We start from the raw sequence: 20,470 nt of genomic DNA, 5'->3' as shown, positions 1-20,470 counted from the left end.
CTTGAGCAATAGTTGTGTGGTCACATCTTTACAAGCAAGAAGCTGAGAACATCTTGTCTCAGCTTGAAACCTCAGTCTGTCCCTGTGACACACCTCCTTCTTTAAGGCTACAACTAAATCCTTCCAAACACTTCTACCAACTGGGGACCAACTGACCAAACATGAGCCAATGTAGATCATTCTCATTCAGGTCACCACAATACGCATTTTTACAGATATATAAAATCTTCAGATGTCTACGTAATTCAGTAGAAGCACAATTGTCTGTGTTTAATTGAAAGTAAAGTGAGGACCTTTATTCTGTATGCAAAACCACTTGAGGGCTGGAGAGATGGCTCAGAGGTTAAGAGCACTGACTGCTCTTCCAGAGGTCCTGAGTTCAATTCCCAGCAACCACATGGTGGCTCACAGCCATCTATAATGAGATCTGGTGCCCTCTTCTGGAATGCAAAAATACATGGAAGGAATGTTGTATACATAATAAATAAATAAATCTTAAAAAAAAAAAAAGAAAGCTGACTGTAGATGCTTATGTTTAAAAAAAAAAAAAAAAAAAAATCTCTTGTAAAGGACATGATGGTGCTTTTGTAATCCCAGAACTACAGAAACAGACAGGGATCCCTTGGGCTGACTGGTCAGCCAGCCTATCCTGCTTGCGTAACTCTTAGCCTGTGAGAGATCTTATCTTTAAAAAACATGGAAAGATGACTCAGCAGTTACGGCACTGGCTGCTTTTCCAGAGGATCTGGCTTCAATTCCCAGCTGCCACATGGCAGCTCACAACCGTCTGTAAGTCCAGTTCTAGGATATCTTAACATGCTTTCTGACCTCAGTGGGTACTAGGCATGCACATGATGTCCAGAAACACATGCAAGCAAAACACCTATACATATAAAATAAAAATAAACTAAAATTCAGAAAATATGCCAGGTGGCGGTAGTGTACACCTTTAATCCTAGTACTCAGGAGGCAGAGACAGGCAGATCTCTGTGAGTTTGAGGCCAGCCTGGTCTACAGAGTAAGTTCCATGACAGACTCCAAAGCTACACAGAGAAACCATGTCTTGAAAAACCAAAAAAAAAAAAAAAAAAAATCAGAAACTACATACGAAGATGATGATGATGATGATGATGATGATGATGATGGTACATGGTGCCTGCCCAGACTCTCTGCCTCCAGCTCGAATGAACACGCACACAGCTAAGGAGTAACCATTTCTAACCTGTTCAAGCGCCACTGTCGATTGCGTTGGGTGGGCTACTCAGTCTAGGGGTTTGTAACCCACCCTGCAATCAGTTATTCCAGGGTCACGGAGGGGCGCTACCTGGAAGGGAATGAGCTAAGATAGAAGAAGGAGGCCAAGCAGATTTGTCAAAGCCTCCCCTTTATTAGGGACGGGTTACAGTTTATATATGGTAAGGAATGGGGGGCAGGGTACGGGATCTCGCAGGCCGCGTGGTTCCGGTCACGTAGCTCGGTCAGGTAGGCCAAGAGTCACAAGTTGCCACACCTGGTTCCCTGGGTAGCTGGAATATGAGGCGTGTTCTGCTAACAGATTAACAGTTAATTGGGTGGGGGACAGATTCTGTCAATAGAACATAATTATGGGTGTGAGGTTCCCTGCAGACTCCCCAGGGTGATGGTTCCTGTAATGATAGGGGGAAATGGCTCCTGACATAGGATGGAGGGGGCAAGTATACTCTAGGTACTGCCTTATTGCACTGCACACTGGCAGGCAGGCAGTTTTCCATCATGTAACAAAATTCCCTATGGAGGTATAAGTGTGAACATTGGTAGAATGTTTGTTAAATATATACACTGCCATGGGTACAATCCTGAGCACTGCAAATAAATAAATAAATAAATAAATAAATAAATAAATAAATAAATGAAGCAAATGCCTATGGCTTTGTGTAATTCACACTGATGAGCATCATAAATTTCAACATCTCCATTACTGCTACAGTTTTAATTAAACATAAATTGATCTGGATAAATCTGGTAACATTCTAAGCTTATAGCATATTTCAATAATGCACTCCAGTAAATTGTCCTTTATTTATAACTCTAAAATAAATCATATAACTCAAAATAAATTTCCTTCTAGTTATATTTAAATTTCCTTCTCCTGGCTTTTATTTTACAAATGTAAATGGATTTTCTTTTGTTATAACTGTTGGAGTTTTGCCTACATGTGAAATAATTCATGAATCTGAATGTAATAAGAATCATATCAGGCACACTACCATCCTTGGGGACTAGATAATGTTTACAATAGTTATCATATGTAATGTAATATGCAGTTACCTGGAAAGAGTCAAGTTTCATAAAGAACTAATAGCTGTGAAAATAAATAAGTATTTTTCCCCCGAGGCCTTGAAAGACTTGCATCCAATGCAGAAGCCCCTGTGAAATGCCTGACCTCCAGTCTGCTCCAGTGCAGGAAAAGGCTGGGCATCTCGGACACTAGCAGTCAGTCCCAGACCTTCGTGTCCAGTGTGGAGTCAGAGTGCCACAGCAGTCCCAAGTGGGAAAGAGACTGCCAGGTGAGGAGGGCATCTGAGGAAGCCCAGCTGGTGGTACAGGTGGAACCAGTGATAGCCGCGCCGTGCCTATCCGTGTAAAACCTATGAGGAAGTGGCATTGTCATATGGGCACAGTGGCAGCATTATAAAAGCTCTTTATTTTTCTGGACATTCTGTCAAATTCTTTTAATATCTTTATTTCATTTCTTATTCAGTTATGATAAGAGTCTTGCTTAAAGTATGATGAGTGATTAAGTATTAAGTAAACCAATAGAAAATGTTTGGCTTCCTGTCAGACTTTTTAATTTCCTTCTGTAATAAACACAGGAATAATTGTTCGTTGTTTGTTTACCTACATAGTTTTAAAGCTCATAATGTCTCCTGTACTATTTCCCACCAATTTCTCATTAAATGGAATGGAAACTCTTCAGAAATAACTTTTAGACCATAAAGTTTATAGTAATATGTCCTTAATAGTATATATTCCAGGGCAGTTGTTATCCAAATGGATGGATGTACTTTAAATTATTTTACTTAATTTGTTTTTGCTTTTTCTATAAAGTTATTAGTGCTAATAAATACAAAAGGTGATAGGAACTTAGATAGAAAATTATAGTTAAGTTCTCCTCCAAAGAAGGTTGATAAAAATGAAAATAAGTCTTTCATTTAATAAAGTAATTTAGGTTATATTTGCTTATTTTCAGAAATATGACCTTCCTCGTTGTTGGAGATTTATGTTTTTAGAGCAAAATCAAACATAGATAAGGCAAGATCTCGTGATCTTTTTTCTTTTTCAGCTGTGCTATAGATACTATATGCTATAAAGTAAACAGGTTCCTACAAAAGGTTAATCCCTTTTGTATTCTAGAGATCATGATGTGCACTCTGTCTGTGCATAGCTTCCCTCTCCCCTTCCCCCACTTAGTTCTGTACTGAAGAATGCAATGATGAGAATATAGTAGTATGTAGTAGACAGTTATGATCATATGAGTGTGATACTATGCTGATCCCTAGGTTCATCCATTTCTATACCAGAAAACCAGTGAATTGTAATTCAGAAATCTTCCTTTTACTTAGAACTAAGTATTCCTCACTACTACATAAATTAATGGTAGTTATTAAAGTTTGATGTTTATACATAAAAACACATACTGTTAAGGGTGGGGTGTTTATGCATAAAAATACACACTGTTAAGGGTGGGCTGTATCTTTGTGGTAGAGTACTTGTTTCATATGATTCTGGGTTCAGTCCCCAGTAATACCAAGAGGTTAACAAAAAAAGAAAAGGCAGTACTAGAGATTGCTGAAGATTCATGCTATGAAAGTGTCCTTTAAAAAAATCCTAGTCACCATGTACCGGTGTCGGTACTAAGTTCTGACACACGTATCCTCAGATATTTCAATTCGGTCTTCAAGAAAGGCTTCTACCTCAGTTGGTACAGTGCGTGCCTAGCAGGCACAACACTATGGGATTAATTCCCAGCATCATACAAACTGGGCCTGGTGACCATACCTGTAATTCCAGCACAGGCTTATCTTCTTGCTACACAGTTTAAGTCAAGCCTGAGGTACATGAAGTTATCTCAAAAAGAGAAAAGAAAGAAAAGCGTTTGTTTTGATGCAGTGTCAATTGATCTTCTTGATGATTTTCTTTTATTAGTTTATTTATTTTTGTTTGTTAGAAAGTACTCTACCACTGAGTTATATCCCCAACAATGGATTTTAGTTCCTAGTTATTTCTGTTTTTATTTTATTGTTTACATAGGGATACATGTTTACAATATCTATGTTTGCCCTCTAATTTTTCAGTGAACTAGATTTTAAACTCTTGCATTTTGTGTTGTTTTAAACAGAATCACCATACCTCTATGTAGTAGGAGCTGCGGGCCTCTTCCCACAGTCTGGCTCCTGGCCACCTGGCTAGCTTATACCCCGAAATAACAACACAAACTGTATTCACTTAAACACTGCCTGGCCTATTTCTATTAATGTCTGTAGCACCGAGGTGCGCTTACCGGGAAGATTCTAGCCTATGTCGGAGCTTCATCGCGGCTACCCGGGAGAGGGGAGCATGGTGTCTGAGCTCACTTCCTCTTCCTCCCAGCATTCTGTTCTGTTTACTCCGCCTACCTAATTTTCTGTCCTATAAGGGCCAAGGCAGTTTCTTTATTTAACCAATGACCTTCTTCCATCACCTCTACTGCAAAACAGATAATGTACTCTATTTATAATGTAGCCCTACCTTAAATTTGCCTAAATATATTCTATGAATTTTTCTTATTTACTATGTAATATGGCATCAAAATAAGTATTAGTACATAATTTATTTAAATTTTGACCAGTGTTTTATTTGAAACAATGTAATTATAAGTAATGTAGTATAGTAAGCTTATGCTATAATTGTTTTTAGTTCTCTTATTACAATTCTTCTGTCTCATTTAAAAACAAGAAAGGAAGCATTCTAGTTCATTAGATTACTGATCTCATGTAAGTGGTCATAAAATAGAAGTTATTAAAGAATTTAAGGTCCATAACTAAAAGTAGCATTTTCCTCCTCTTAGGAAAGTACCAAGTCATCAGACTGTACAATGAGCTGGAATGCAGTGGAAATACCTTATACAAAATCTACAAGTGCCATTGAGACAAAAACAGATCTTGAATTAGCGCTTTCTCCCATTCATGACAGCAGTGCCATCCCTGCCACGAGAAGCCACCACGTGAGCCTCCCTAGAAAATGCTTCTCTGAGGGAGTCTCTTGGGAAGGGAGAGAACTGAATGTAAATAATGAGAACATGACCATTGATATGAGACAGCCTGGTTTCCTTCAGTCTGATCAGTGGGCTGGAAATTCTAGTGGTATGTCTGAAGAACACCTTGGTAAAAGAAATTTTAAAAGAAATTTCCATTTGGTTGACTCTAGTCCTTGTCGGGAAATTATACAAAGCAAAAAAAACTGTACAGAGTGTAAGCATAGCAAGGGAATGATAGGTTGCTATGCAAATCAAACTACGGGCCTAACTACTGAAGTTCGGAGTCTTAGGCTCTCAGTAGACAGAAGTCAGCAAAATGACTGTGCTAATAAGGAGAACTTTGTCACCTATTTTACTGACAAACAAACCCCTGAAGAATTACGTATACCAATGATAGCAAAAAACCTTCTGTCTGAACTAGATGCAGACTGTGAGATGACTACCAAGAAGGACTGCCCGAGTTCTCACGCTGCGTGTCCTGTTGAGGGGAGAGCTCCGAAAACTGTGGATTCAGATTCATCTTTTCCTGAAATTTCCATGATGGAAAGTTCACTTGAAATTCAGACCTCAGAACCTGATAAAAGCAACAAAGAATGCTGTTTTGAAGAATCAAATATTGAAGATCCACTTGTATTATCAAACTGCCAAGAAAACTTGTCAAAAGATGATTGTCATACTTCTATCCAAGATAATAGCCAAATGTTAGCTCCCTCTTTACAGGCATTAAAACCGCTAACCTGCAAAACAAATGTTGTAGCTTTTAGAAGCTTTAACAGCCATATTAATGCATCCAATAATTCAGAACCATCCAAGATGAGCATAACTTCTTTAGACGCTATGGACATTTCCTGTGATTACAGTGGCTCCTATCCCATGGCTGTGACCCCGACTCAGAGAGGAAGATCCTATGTGTCACATCAGGTATACTATAGTTCGCTGGCACTGTTTGGATGTTAGAGTAACAACCTAAAGACACTCTTGCCTCTCAGCTAGGTTATATGCTATGAATTATACAATTTTGATCTCCAATGGATTGCTGGAGATTTTTCACATATAAATTTAAAGCTGATAGTAATGTGTATTAATCATAACAGTTGAATAACTATGCTTTTCTAAGAAAATACATATTTTCACTGACCTTAACAAGTACTTTGAAATATGAAATTGAAATCTATCTTATCCTCCAACATATATATTTTGATTATTTGTCTTTATTCGCTATACTTGTATAAGCCAAAAATTCTATTTCTTTTATTCCCTTAAAGAATCATTATAAAAAGATTAAGCTCCAAATTTAGGTTATAAGATTTATGTTTTCCTTTAAGGGCTTAGATGTCCCTTAACCTCAGACTCTATTTTCCAACTCCCTGTAAGGGATAAAAGCCCCTCATACTTCTTTTAAAGGGTGGTTGTTAAGTAGCAATTACCTTAAAGCCTTTTAAGTATGACTCAGTACAAGAGGTGACAGACACTTGTGAGACAGCTCTTACAGGTTGTCTTAATAATTCAATCATTTGTCAGCCATGGCTTTTCTTATTCTTTGTATCAATCCAGACTGTCAAGATACTTTTCTTAGACAGCATACCTTGCTATAATCCCATAATCTTAACTCTTAAAAGCTAAGGCAGTAGGATCATAGGTTTGAAATCAATATGGGCTATATAGTAAAACTATCTCAAAAGAAAAGAAAATTTTATTCTTGGGTATTTTTAAATGTTTTTCTTTTAAAGTCATCTTATTGAAATGATTGATGTTATCTGAACTATTGAATTTTATTATATATGGACCTTTTCATAATTGTAACCAAAGAGTCTATTTTCAAATCCATAGTCAAGGTTTTGAATGTGTCATTTATACCTAGAGGCTTTTTGTTGTTGCTTCAATGCTTTTGTTCATCTAAAAGAAATTAATATTTGTTGTATCTTGAACTCTTCTTGAATTAACAGACTCCAAATCAAGTCAAGCTAGGAACATCATACAGAACTCCAAAGAGTGTGAGGAGAGGGGCAGCCCCAGTGGATGATGGACGAATTCTGGGAACTCCAGATTACCTGGCACCCGAGCTCTTACTGGGTACAGCCCATGGTAAGGTACAGACTGTGTGTCTTAGGTTTTGAATTTTTACCAATGGCTGCATTACCCTTTTATGTGAAATTGTTTTAAATTTCTTTGATGATCTGTGTTCAATCCCTAGAACTCACATGGTTCTTCTTCTCCCAGAAATTGTCCTCTAACATCCATAATGTGGCCTGGGTTTTTTTTTATTTGTTTACTTCTGTTGCTGGTTGAAGGCGGGGTCTTTGAAGGGGACTCCTGCACAAGCCACACCCAAACCTGATTGCACGGAGAGATCATTCATTAAGCAGGAAAGAAAAGTTAAAGTGGCTACTTTCTGACTCTGAAAACAGCAGCAAGTTATCTTGCAGGCATCATTCTGAAGAAGAGAAAAGGGGACCGGGTAGTGGTGGTGCATGCCTTTAATCCCAGCACTTGGGAGGCTGCAGCACACAGATCTGGTCTACAGAGCTAGTTCTAGGACAGGCTCCAAAGCTGCAGAGAAACCCTGTCTCGAAAAACAAAACAAAAAAAAAGGGGGGGGGGGAAGAGGAGACGTGTGTTAAAATGTGCTAGGATGGGGTGGTAAAGGAGCTGGAAGATGAGGGAGAAGGGGACCAAGGAGAGGCGGTGTGTATATTTATCCTGGAGGGACAAAGGACACCTCTGGATAGAGAGGAGAGAGACGCCAGACGCCGCACACGGACAGATGGCGGTTATAAAGGTAAAGGGGAAACTCCCTGTTAGGATAAGCTGTTTAATTTTAATTGGGCATGTTAATTAGGTGAGCCAAAGGGAGCTTCTGATTGCTGGGCTTTGGTAGTCAGCCTCAGAAGTAGTCAAATAAGGGAATACACCTGATGGGGTCCAGGGGCATGCAGTGATGGGGGCACAAATCACCCAAGTCTATTAAACCAGGGGGGAAAAACACTATGGGGCACACAAAACTTATCAGCTATAGTTATGACCACGACCGGAGACTGGGCTTCTGTAGCTCTGGCAATGGGGGCTGATTTTGAGCCTCCTCTTATAGTAAAATCAAGTACCAGGTGTGTGGGTCAAAGAGTTTTTACAAACTTGAGGTCAGACTTAAAGTCACATTATATTTTAAGTTTTACAACTTTTGGTTACAGGATGTTGGAATGTTAACTTAGCGTGTTTACGAAAGCCTGTGGCTGACACAGCCGCTTTTCACTGTCTCTGAAAGAATGCAGGGCAGAGAGTAGAGTCACATAGCGTACAGTTAAAAATTAAGGGAATGCAAGCAGAGGGTCCCATAGAGGCAACAGTTAGAAGCTAACCTTTGTCCCCAGTACCTGCCTAGCTGGGAAGCTGGAAAGCAGGAGATAATTGTTAAAAAGGTTTACCTCTGTACACAGTGGCTGCCAGGATGTCTGCTTTTAAGGCAGAAAGTGTTGTTAAAGGTTAACAGTGGCTGCCAACTTTATTTTTTTTTCTTTCAAAATGTGTTTGTGCTTGCAACTTTATATTTCTGTGTCCCTGGACTGGACCCTTTATTTCTATATTCTATTCCTGGACTCCTCAATAGTTGTAGCAAGGCCTGCCAGAACCACATGCTCTAGTGAGCTAGTGTCCCTTCAGTCTTACTGTGTAGACCAGCCTGGCCTCAAACTTAGAGATCCTTCTGCCTCTCCCTTGTAAGTCCTGGGATTACATGCATGTGTCACTACACCTGTCAAGTAAATGTTTTAAATGAATACATTTCTTTGCTATATAGATAAAGGAATACATGACATCTCTTTGCCATATAGCATTTAAAGTGGTCAAATGGAAAGAAGAAATAACGCGGGCTGAGAAGATAGATGGCTCAGTTAGTGCAGTGTTGGGCACACAAGCATAAGGACCCGAGTTCAGATCCCACAAGTAATCCACATAAAAATGAGCCTAAAGTGAGGAAGGGGGTATGGTGGCCAATGCCTATGATCTTAGCCTGACAGACAGGAGGATCTGGGGTCATGCTGGCCTGAGGTCTTAACAGAGCAGTGAGTTGCAGGTTTAGCCAGAGACCCTATTTCAAAAACTTAGGCATATAAGAAGACATTTTACATGAACCTTTGACATGACCACATGTGTACATACTGCCATACACACACAAATATGCATTTTTCACAACATACATTTCAAAGTGTAGGTCTGGTGTAGGGGAGTAAACACTGTGGAGCATGTAACCATTTCTTTTATGTTTGTTCACTTTGGGGCTGACGGTTTTTTTAAAAAAAGAAAAAAAAAGTCCTTAAATATTCCCTAAGGAAGAGCTTTACCACTGGGCCACATCTGCAGCTCCAGTGGTTTTGCCTTTGCAGTCTCACTGATGCAGAGAAGCCCACCTTAGTCTGTGCTAAAGTGCTTGTGACTACAAAGTTAGCCCTAAACTTCTGTTCAGGCCGCAGAATTTAACCTCATTTTATGGTCACAGCAATGAACAAAGCAACTAAAACAGTTAAGAGTTGTACAACTTTAACAGTTCTTTTATCCTCTGGATTTATATAATAGGAACTGCAAGATAAGCATGGACAAATACTCTAAATTCCAGGTACCTTGCAGTACTTGAGAAAGGCAGGTTAAACAGTTACTAAATATCTGTCTAAATAAGAGAGTTATAAACCCAATACAAAGCTATATACAGTAAGAACAAATATCAAGTATAAAAATTAGAATCACAACCAGCATAAACAATATCAAGCAAGAAGCATATACTCAATGTTTCACCAGTTATCCATCCTATGGAATATAAGTCTTATATTAGAAGTGGCTTGGCTTGGGAGGAAAGTAACTATAACTGTCTAGTCTTCAACCTGATCAAAGACCTGAGAAGGGAAATGATATTGCTTAAGTAAACAGGAAGTGCAATCAAACAACTTCCAAAAGGTGCAATAAATAATAGAGACAATCTGCTACCTGGACAATAACCCAAAGTCTCATTTGCAATGTTGGGGCAACCAACTTTGGCTAAGGCCTAGAGTAACTGACAGAGCATTTTCAGAGGCAGGAAAAAAATTGAAAAATTGTCTTACCCTGTCTTGATAAGGTTTGACAGTCTTTTTGTCTGTATCCTGCTTGTCCTGTCTGGACACTTGTTGTAATAGGAGTGGCAGGGCTGTCTCCCACCACCAGCTCCCGCACGGCTATCTTTCCCCGAAACTGTGTTCTTTTAAACACTGCCTGGCTCATTAGTTCCAGCCTCTTATTGGCTAGCTCTTGCATATTGATCTAACCCATTTCTAATAATCTGTGTAGCCCACAAGGTGGCTTTCCAGGGAAGATCTTAACCTGAGGCTGTGTCGGGTGGGAGAATCATGGCAACTCCTGACTCGGCTTCTTCCAGCATTCTGTTCTGTCTACTCCGCCTACCTAATTTTCTGTCCTATTAGGGCCAAGCAGTTTTCTTTATTAATTAACCAATGAAAGCAACAGATAAATACAAGACCCACCTCCATCAGACACTGCTCATTTCATCAGTGGTGGAGGCAGGGGCAGTTCTTTGACCAAAGGCCAGTATAGGAGAAAAAAAGCTCCTATAATTCTTTTTTTTTCCTATAATTCTTAATACCTATATAGTTTAAAGACTAAGATTTCATATTAAAATAAACAACTGTGCAGAAAATGAGGAAAATGACCTCAAAATGTAAACAATATATGTAAGTATCTTGATCAGAGGTAGAAATGTATAGTGAAATATGATACAAAATATCTTAAGCAGAGATAGAAACAGTATGCATACAATATGACAAAATAACTGCACAGTTGAACAAATATTGTAAACAGAAATAGGGCCATATTGAATATAACAAATATAATTGAATTTGTATCATTATACAAGAATTTATAGCAATGTAAACTGTCTATAAATAATAGCTCACAAGTGTTATATTACTCACTATTATTATTTTACCTATTATCCCATCCAGTCTCCCATTTTTCTTTTTGAAAAGAGATCACTGAGCCTACTTAATTTTCACCCCCAATCCCAAACCCTAGACTACTTATAATCACCCCTAATACCTTCTAGATCTCCTAACCCAGAGTACAAACTTTGTTGGGAGAGGGTACTTGGTCTTCTAGAATTACTTCAAACTGTCATGGGGGCGATTTATTTCTATGGAATCCTGTAAAAACTAAAATGATGGTTAAGTTTTAAGATTACTGTCTGGTATAATTGCAAATAGTCTCTGAGTAGTCGGTAGGGTTTTTCTGAAGTTCTAATTTGAAGTTCTAGCCAGATCATTACAAAAAGGTGCACCATCTCAGCTAACCAAGTTGGAACCATCTTGAGCAGCCTGTAACCGAAAACCAATCTTAAAGTGGTAATATCAGCTTTATGACATCATTATCTAATAGGTGGAATGGTTGTTGTTGGGCCCCATCTTCTTCCTAGAAACTTCAAAGATTACTGCAGGAAAATTTATTGTTCATTGTGGAAAACTCAAACATTATTCATGTAGCCATATATTCAAGAAAAAGATACTATAGAGACAAAAATAGGTATGGGAAGAAGTAAAATTTTGCCTAAATTCTTTCTTCTTTCTGTCCCATACCAGATGGATCCTGATATGAGACAGAAACATTGAATTTTTCTTATAACAATATGCTTGAGTTTAGAGAAGGATAGCCATTGTCCAACTCTAATGATTTTTAAGTGATTTAGGTTTACTATTATACTGAAATGTGTGTGTGTGTGTGTGTGTGTGTGTGTGTGTGTGTGTGTGTGTGTGTGTGTTGAGGTAATGAAATTTTACCCTTCAGAGGATATGGTACTACAAGTCAAATTTCTCTTTGCTTGGTGATCCTTTCTAGATAGCTGTCTTTTCTTCTTTAGCCATCTAGATGTCCAAGGCATCTCGACTTTTTTCTTACCACCTGTATGATTGTCACCTCTGTGGATGAGTTCTCATTTCTTTCTCAAGAGGTTTCTCTTTTCAAACCTAATCTTTACTAATTTTGGTGGTAACCATAGCTTTTCTTCTCCTATGGAAACAAGAGCGAAATCCTTCCCCAGTGTAGCACATCTCCTGGTTTCTATTCTCAGGTCAACACATCCTTGAAATACACTGACTGATTTAATTCAGAAGATTTTTCTATTATCCAATGTCTCTCTGTTGCCATTGTTCCTTTCTCATTAGCATTAAGAAAATTCAAGGTCAATAAAGCATTATACAATCTATTTCTGGGGGTATTAGCAATCCCTTTCTGTTTGTTTGACATATCCCATATAATTCAATTTGATCTTTCCATAACTGCCTGACCTGACCTGTAGGATTGTTTGGTATACCTGTAATGTGTTTTATATTATAATAAGCAAAACTGTTTCATTTTCTTAGAGATGTATGCTGGACCATTGCCTGTCTTTATTTGTGGAGATATAACCATAATGGCCATAACTTCTAGTAAATCAGCCTTTTCTAAGCTCAATGCAGTTGCCCATTACAAACCTGAATAGGTATCAATGGTGTGGTGTACATATTTTAATCTTCCAAGTTCTACAAAGTGGAATACAGCCATCTGCCAAATTTCATTCCTTTGAGTACCCTTTGGGTTACTCCCTGTAGGTAGCAGTCTTTGGTTATATAAAGGACAAGTAAGATATCTCCTTATAATCTCCTTAGCTTGTTGCCATGTAATAGAAACTCTTTCAATCTTTGCTATTGACAGGATTTTTTTTTTATGAAATTCTGAGGCCTTCAGCACATTTCCATTCAATAATCGATCAAGTTCTGTATTACCTTGTGCTAGAGGACCTGGCAGACCCATAAGAGATCAGATGTGTGTAATGTATATGGGATGAAGCCTATTCCTGATTATGTCTTGCACCTGGATGAATATGAAGTCAATTCTGTATCATTTGGTATAAATTCAGCAGTTTGAATATGTAAAACAACTCTCTTTGCATATTGCAAATCAGTAAATATATTGAGAGTTTCTTTAAAATCCCTTAGTACCATGAGAATAGCATATAATTCTGACTTTTGGACAGAATTATAAAGGCTTTGTTCTACTTTATTTAAATCTCTTTAATCAAAGTCAATTCTTTCTCAGCTTCAGCTATTAATTCTGTGGGACTATTTAAGTCTTTGTCACCATCTAAGGTTTGTTTGAACGAATTATTAGATTGGGTATTATCCCAACAGTAGATCAGAAATGTCTCCTAGCAATCCTTAAGTGTCTGCAATCAATCTCTCCTAATTTGTGCTTTTTGTGTTCTAATTTTCAATAAACCTATTTTATAACCTAAGTAATTGATAGAATTTCCTCTCTGTATTTTGTAATGCCCTCTCTGTAATTTTTCTCTGTAATTTGTAATGCCCAACAAGGCAAAACTTTATTTACTTCTTCAAACATCCTTTCTAAAGTATATCCGTCCTTGAGTCAGATAACAAAATGTAATGGTAAATTACAGATTTACGATATTGTTTATGGATTATTTTTAATGACTGACTTACAAAATATTGGCACAGGTGGAGCTATGAGCATTCCCTGTGGAAGGACCCTCCATTGATATCTTCTAGTAGGTGGAGAATTATTATAAGTAGGTACTGTTAAGGCAGATTTTTCTCTGTCCTTTTCTTGTGAAGAAACAATCTTTTTAAATCAATAACTATAAGAGGCCATCTTCTAGGCAATAGGGAAGACAAAGGAGTGCCAGACTGTAGAGAGGCCATTCACTAAACCACCTTATTAACAGCTCTTAAATCTGTTACCATTCTCCATTTTCCAGATTTATTTTTAACAACAAATACAGGAGAATTCCAAGGGCTGGTTGATTCTTCAATATGGTGAGCATCTAGTTACTCCTGTACCAGCTGTTCTAAAGCCTGCATTTTCTCTTTCGTTAAAGGCCATTGTACAACTCATACAGGTTTGTCTGTCAGCCATTTTGGAGGTAGGGCTCTTGGTGCCTTTGGAAGATCAGCAGCTGTTATGCCCTGGTGATATACAACCTGAATGATTGGTGACTGTTCTTTACAATACCTTCCAATATTTTTCCCAGAAATATATGTAAATATATGGTTGTTTCTAAGATTTGGGTAATGTTAATCTGAGTGTTCTCTTGCTGTAAAAAAATCATGTCCCCACACATTCATTGCCATATTAGCCACATATGACTTTAATTTTCCTCTCTGTCCTCCTGACCCTAATCTTGTGCTCTGTTTTACCTGAGATAAGATTGCGATCCCTAAAAGCTGAACATTTACCTCCTGAAGAGACCAATTTGGATGTCAAGACTCTGATGAAATTATTATTTGTGTCTACCAGACCATTAATGATGTTATTTATTCATATTTTTAATTTTGTTTTTTGTTCATTTATAAATGCTTGCCAAAATAGCGGCTTTAAGCTTTTTCCTGAATTTTTTGTTCTCTCTTCTACAGCTGTTCTATCATCCAGAGTACTATGGCTTCTTACAATAGGCATTAGGTTTTTTAATTGCTCTGAGGAGTTTCCTCTGTGATGAAAGGAAATGACTGACAGAATTTAGCATAGGGACCTGCAAGGGGCCCCTCAAAGAGTTTCCCCCAACACTAAAGTGTTACATTTACTGTCCCTTGTTGATCTGTATTTATTAGACTAATGTTTGCATAATCCAGAAGGGAGGAGCGTACTATTTGGATTATGCTTAGAAAAACCATTGTTTCTAGGAATACCTTGTTTACAGTCTCTTTTAAGGTAACCTAGTTTGCCACAATTGAAACACTTGATATTTTAACTTTTCCTCAAGCTCTGGAAATCACTTCTCCTATCTAAGAATCATCATGGTCACATGGTCATGAGATTAAATATTGATAATGTCTTGGATCTATTCTTCCAAAGGTGCTGAACTTGCCTTTAAAGGTCCAATTATCATTTTGCATTGAGAAATAGCATTTTCAAAAGCCAGAGATTCAGTTACTATTTGCCTAGCTTCTGAATCTGGTATCATTCTTATTTACTGCTGAAGTCAGTCTTTGTAAGACATCCATGAAGGTTACTTTGGGGCCCTGTATGAATTTAGTAAATGATTCAAACTTCTTTCCTACTTTTTCAGTTTTCTCCCAAACGTTCAAAGCTGCTGCACAGCATAAAACCACGGTGTGACCATCATCTGGGGATTGCTTTTCTATAGTATCATAAACTCCTTCTCCAAGTAGTTGATCTTGGGAGATTTCTGAACCTCTAGCTCTACTCCATTGTTTTATGGTCTTAGCCTCTTCTTTGAACCACATCCTCCATTGTAATTGTGGACCAGGCTTCAAAACTATTGTAATCAAATCTATCCAGTCTTTAGGGATAATTCTATTACAAGTTGACCACAACTTTAACATCTGCTTCAAAATGGTGAATGCATGCCATATGAAAGTCTCGTTTCCTAGAATCTCCTGAACATTGCCACAGATGTCCATTCAGCTCTTACACAGTCTTGGAAATATCTATCATTTGGCAATTCCTTTAAGGTTAGTTGTTTGAAAACCTTAGGCTGTTGTTCTCTAACCTTATAATCTCTATAATTACAGCCATATATCTTTATGATCTGTTTTATTAAATTTTTCTAAGGCCTATATCCTGGAATTCATACCAAACAGCTTTTTAAGAGATAAACCAAGAATTATCAAATAATAGTGATTATCACACTGATCATTAACAGTATATCAATCCCAGTTAAGCTGATTATCCTTTCATTTAATTGTTCCATTTGTAAACCATGTATTACGTAATCGATGACCTAACTTACTTTATCATAATTTTTCCCATTTTTTAGCATGGGGAAAAAATCTCGCTTTTAACTAACTCCTCCCTTTAAAAATTCCCAATTTTCTCAACTCCTCTGCTGCTGCTGTTGAAGATGTGAGGCTGATGGCTGCTGCATAGAACAGCAGAAGCCTGGCTGGATTTTAAGGCAGCTACCTAGCTTGGCAACAGCCTAAGAAGGGGGTCCAAAGCCTACCAGGAGAGAAGAAAGAAAACTTAGCGGGTAGGGCAGGACTCTGACTACATGTCGCTCCAGCCTATGCCAGTGGTCTCAAAGTCACAGGCAAACAGCTTTGTCATGAATTCATACTCCAAAAGTTGGGCGCCACATGTAGCACAAATTCTAGTTGGTCTTAATAATAAAAACCCAGAGTCAGGCCAGGCGGTGGTGGCACATGCCTTTAATCCCAGCACTCAGGAGGCAGAGGAAGGCGGATCTCTGAATTCCAGCCCAGCCTGGTCTACACGAGCTAGTTCCAGGACAGGTTCAAAAGCCACAAAGAAACCCTGTCTTGAAAACCAAAACAAAACAAAACAAAACAATCAAAAAAACAAAAACAAAAAACCCAGAGTCTGAAGATCAGAGAAGTAGAAAGGACAGCCACTAGAGCGTCTTTTACCTCTACCAATGCTTAAGCCAAAGGGGCAATCCTGTCTTCAGACTGTCTTCTCAGACTTCATCCTCAGACTGCAACTGTCTCCACCAAACCTCAGACTACTCTGAACTCCTGTCTCCTTCTACCTTATATTTCTCTCTCCACCTCCCTAGTGCTGGGATTAAAGGCGTGTGATCCCAAATGCTGGGATTACCTTTGTTTCAGCTCTGTTTCTCTTGTGTAGCCCGGGTTGACTCCAGGATCCCTGACTTATGTGTCATCCAGCCCACCCCGTCCACTTTACCTCCCACAGCTGTCCCTTAGTCCTGTGGCTAGGGTGGGTTGATTCTAGGATCACTGACTTACGATTGTTTCCTGATATATGGCCCCTGTGCAACTCAGTCCTACACAATAGAAAATTGGCTTCTCTGCTATCTCATTAATTGCACTAGCGTCCACGTCTCATAAACCTTAACTGCACTGAAGGATCTGTGGACTGCTCCTCTGGATAGGATTGCCATTCTCTTCAGCATTTTCTGGCTCACCTTTTGGATAAGGCTTCTGCTTTCCTTGCCCCTTGTAGAGCTGTGTAGTTCAATCTGTGTGCTGCCTGCCCCATTTCACTGAATTGCTCTTGTGCTCTCATCGCTTCCCGACTACCCAATCTACCTGTTGTGACTTCTGATGCTCTCCCACTTTCTCTGCTTGCAGTAGTCTATTCGTTGTTTCCGCCAGGAAAAAGTAACCATTTGTTAGCTCCTCCCTTTTCCGTCTGAAATCACAGCTTCAGGGATAACACAGAAAGATGTCTGACAGTATTTCCCCCTCCTGTGTATTTTGCTAAAACAAAATTAAGACATTTGTCTTAATGTCAGTTACTATTTTGGCCAGCTCTTTTGGAAATGAGACATTCCTTAACTCTCAAACTCAAAGACCAAGAAAAACATGTTAAGAGCCTTTCTAAGAATCCAAACAGCAGGGGCTGGAGAGATGGCTCAGTGGTTAAGAGCATTGCCTGCTCTTCCAAAGGTCCTGAGTTCAATTCCCAGCAACCACATGGTGGCTCACAACCATCTGTAATGAGATCTGGCGCCCTCTTCTGGCGTGTGGGCATACATGCAGGCAGAATGTTGTATATATAATAAATCTTTAAAAAAAAAAAAAAAAAGACTCCAAACAGCAGTGAAGTCTGCCTGAGATGTACTACCTTTATCTCATATTAAGGACAGATTTTTCTACAATAAAATGTATTTTATACTAAAAGTTTTTTTTTCAAAATAGAAAAGGAATAAAGACAAAGCTAGAAGGGTAAGTGAACATGAATAGGTTTACAAACAATAAAAACATACTTACTGCCGGGCGATGGTGGCGCACACCTTTAATCCCAGCACTCGGGAGGCAGAGGCAGGTGGATCTCTGTGAGTTCGAGACCAGCCTGGGCTACAGAGCTAGTTCCAGGACAGGCTCCAAAGCCACAGAGAAACCCTGTCTCGAAACAAACAAACAAACAAACAAACAAAAAAACATACTTACTATGTACATATACTTTAATTTTACCATAGTTAACCTTTTAAAGCTTATTAAAAGTTCCTTAAATAGGCTGGGGAAATTGATCACCAGTAGTGTTCTTTAAGAAGACTCAGGTTCAATTCTCAGCACACACATGGCAGCTCACAACTCTATAACTCCAGTTCCAAGAGACCTAGCCTCTTATTTCTGTCCCTGTCACTAATAATAGTTGGCACACTGGGAAAAGATAATTTTTCTAGAAGAAAATTTAAAATGATATTGTTATCTGATTTCTTCTGTGCCTTTTCATTTATATCCCTAAATTAAAATCTGATATAATAACAAAATAAGGGACAAATATAGTTAATAATCACAGGAGTTATAATTACCTAAATATTTAAAGCTGATCGTTCCCAAAGTCTGAACTAGCCACTCCTCATGAGGTCATAGCAATGCAATCAAACTAGAAAAAGGAAAAATAAAATACTCCAAACAAAACATTGCATTTAGTTCAAAGGACTGTAGCCACATGGGGAAACATACATTCAACCTGGTCTGTTAAATTGATTGTTCCTCTCAGCTGCTACTTTTACTTCTTTAAGCCATACGGTTATTATTTCAAGACCGGATCTCATGTAGCTCAGGCTGACCTTGAACTCATCATGTAGCTAAGGAAAACTTTGAACTTTCTAATCTTTCTGCCTCCAGTTCTAGAGTGCTAGGACTTGAACCCAGCATGCAAGGCAAGCACTCCAAAAAATTGAGCTCCATACCTTAACCACCATCTTAATTGGGGGGAGGGGATTGGAAAGAAATTGACACAGGCTCTCCTGGAACTTGCAGTATAGACTAGGCTAGCTCAAACTCAAGAAACCCACCTGACTCTTCCTCCTGAGTGCTGGAATTAAAGGCATGCACCACTTTGCCTATTTTCTTAATGATTTTAACTGTAAGGATATTAATACTATAATGTCAGATACAAAGAAAAAAACATCAGACTCAGATTGTAATAGGTGGATTTACTTCTTGATGATTTTAGTAAGTGTTCCTCCCTCCAATACTGCACTTCTGTCTATTCAGTCTGGTCTATTTCAGACAGCATTCTTTAGACTTCCTAGCCTTGTGGGACAAAAACATCTGGCCTTTGCCTCCACAAAATGTGACTATTTGGCCACTATGGGGACTGGTGAATAAACTTCCCAGAAAGAAAAGTCCACGTCTGTGTTAAAGATTCTGCAAGACCAACTGATTGAACATAGTGGTTATGGAGCCGTAAATAGTACAGGTCAGAGTCGAGCTGTCTTGGGCATTGTTAGTGCTTCAGAAAGCCATTCCCTGCCCACCTGTTGCTGACCTAATATCCTGGACTATAAAAACCTCTAAAATGTGTTATAGGACAAAATCAAAAGTGCATTCTCAGCAAACCACTAGCTTTCACCAGTCCTAAAGCTTGAGAATATCACCAGATAGCATCTGAAAACTATAAAGGAGTTTTTCCTGCTTTTCTATGGCCTACCTGTGGGCACCATCAGTGTATTTGGACAAGCTTGATTTATGACTTTGTTCTCTTTTTAATGTTTATTTATTTATTTAGGTGCATTTATGTTTTGCCTGAATATATGTGTGAGAGAGGAGGTGTCTGATCCTTTCTAGACAGCTGTGTGTTGCCATGTGGGTGCTGGGAAATGAACGCAGGTCCTCTGGGACAGCATCCAGTGCTCTTAACCACTAAGCCATCTCTCCAGCCCCAACTTTTTGCTCTGTAGTTAATACAGTCGCATGGAACCACTTCTACCGTGGAGCATGTCTTTTTCTTTTTTGACATTTTTACTTAGTTTTATTTTATGTGTATGGGTGTTTTGCCTGCATATATGTCTGTGCACCATATGAGGCCAGAGGAAGATACTGGATCCCTGGAGCTGGAGTTACAGATTATTGTGCGCTGTCATGTGGGTGCTGGGAATGGAATAGGGCCTCTGGAGGAGCAGCCAGTGCTCTTAATCACTAATCCATCTCTTCAGCCTGGACCATGTTCTTCAAAGCAAACTGAATTCATGTTCCTGAGTTATGGTACTTCAAATTTGACCACAGATAGCTCTCACTCCCTGTGAGATTAGAGCTTTATTTTTGTATCAACAAAACACATAGTAAAACACTATTTAGGACATTCAATAATTACCAGAGGTTTCTCTAGTCAAAATTTGGGTGAAACAAGTAAAATACAATAATCATTTCAAATTGTCATTCTTTTTTTTTTGTTGTTGTGATTTTTTTTTTTTTTTTTTGGTTTTTT

General features: G+C 38.6%; 1 protein-coding gene and 1 long non-coding RNA gene across 3 annotated transcripts in view; one reads left to right on the top strand and one right to left on the bottom strand.

Annotated features, from left to right (window-relative positions):
• Positions 1 to 20,470, top strand: part of Mastl (microtubule associated serine/threonine kinase like) — a 49,493-nt gene that overhangs the window by 13,790 nt on the left and 15,233 nt on the right. Inside the window, exons 7-9 of one of the 2 annotated variants that reach the window (XM_050152556.1) lie at positions 2,374 to 2,546; positions 5,087 to 6,196; positions 7,222 to 7,360. In XM_050152556.1, the coding sequence (XP_050008513.1) occupies positions 2,374 to 2,546; positions 5,087 to 6,196; positions 7,222 to 7,360 (1,422 nt within the window). Of the gene's footprint in view, positions 1 to 2,373; positions 2,547 to 5,086; positions 6,197 to 7,221; positions 7,361 to 20,470 lie in introns of those variants that run through there. The other variant, XM_050152555.1, reaches the window with a different exon arrangement.
• Positions 1,301 to 10,630, bottom strand: LOC126507815 (uncharacterized). Its single transcript, XR_007593644.1, has 5 exons — positions 10,366 to 10,630; positions 5,719 to 5,849; positions 4,039 to 4,107; positions 2,423 to 2,627; positions 1,301 to 1,545 (listed from the first exon to the last, which is right to left on the bottom strand). It is a non-coding gene; the product is annotated as an uncharacterized lncRNA (long non-coding RNA).

Source organism: Alexandromys fortis, unplaced genomic scaffold (assembly GCF_014885135.2).
Source record: "Alexandromys fortis isolate MF-2015 unplaced genomic scaffold, M_Fortis_MF-2015_v1.1 scaffold_54, whole genome shotgun sequence".
NCBI classification, from domain to species: domain Eukaryota; kingdom Metazoa; phylum Chordata; class Mammalia; order Rodentia; family Cricetidae; genus Alexandromys; species Alexandromys fortis.
Note: the sequence above shows the minus strand (reverse complement) of the source record. Positions and strands in the feature narration are given on the sequence as shown.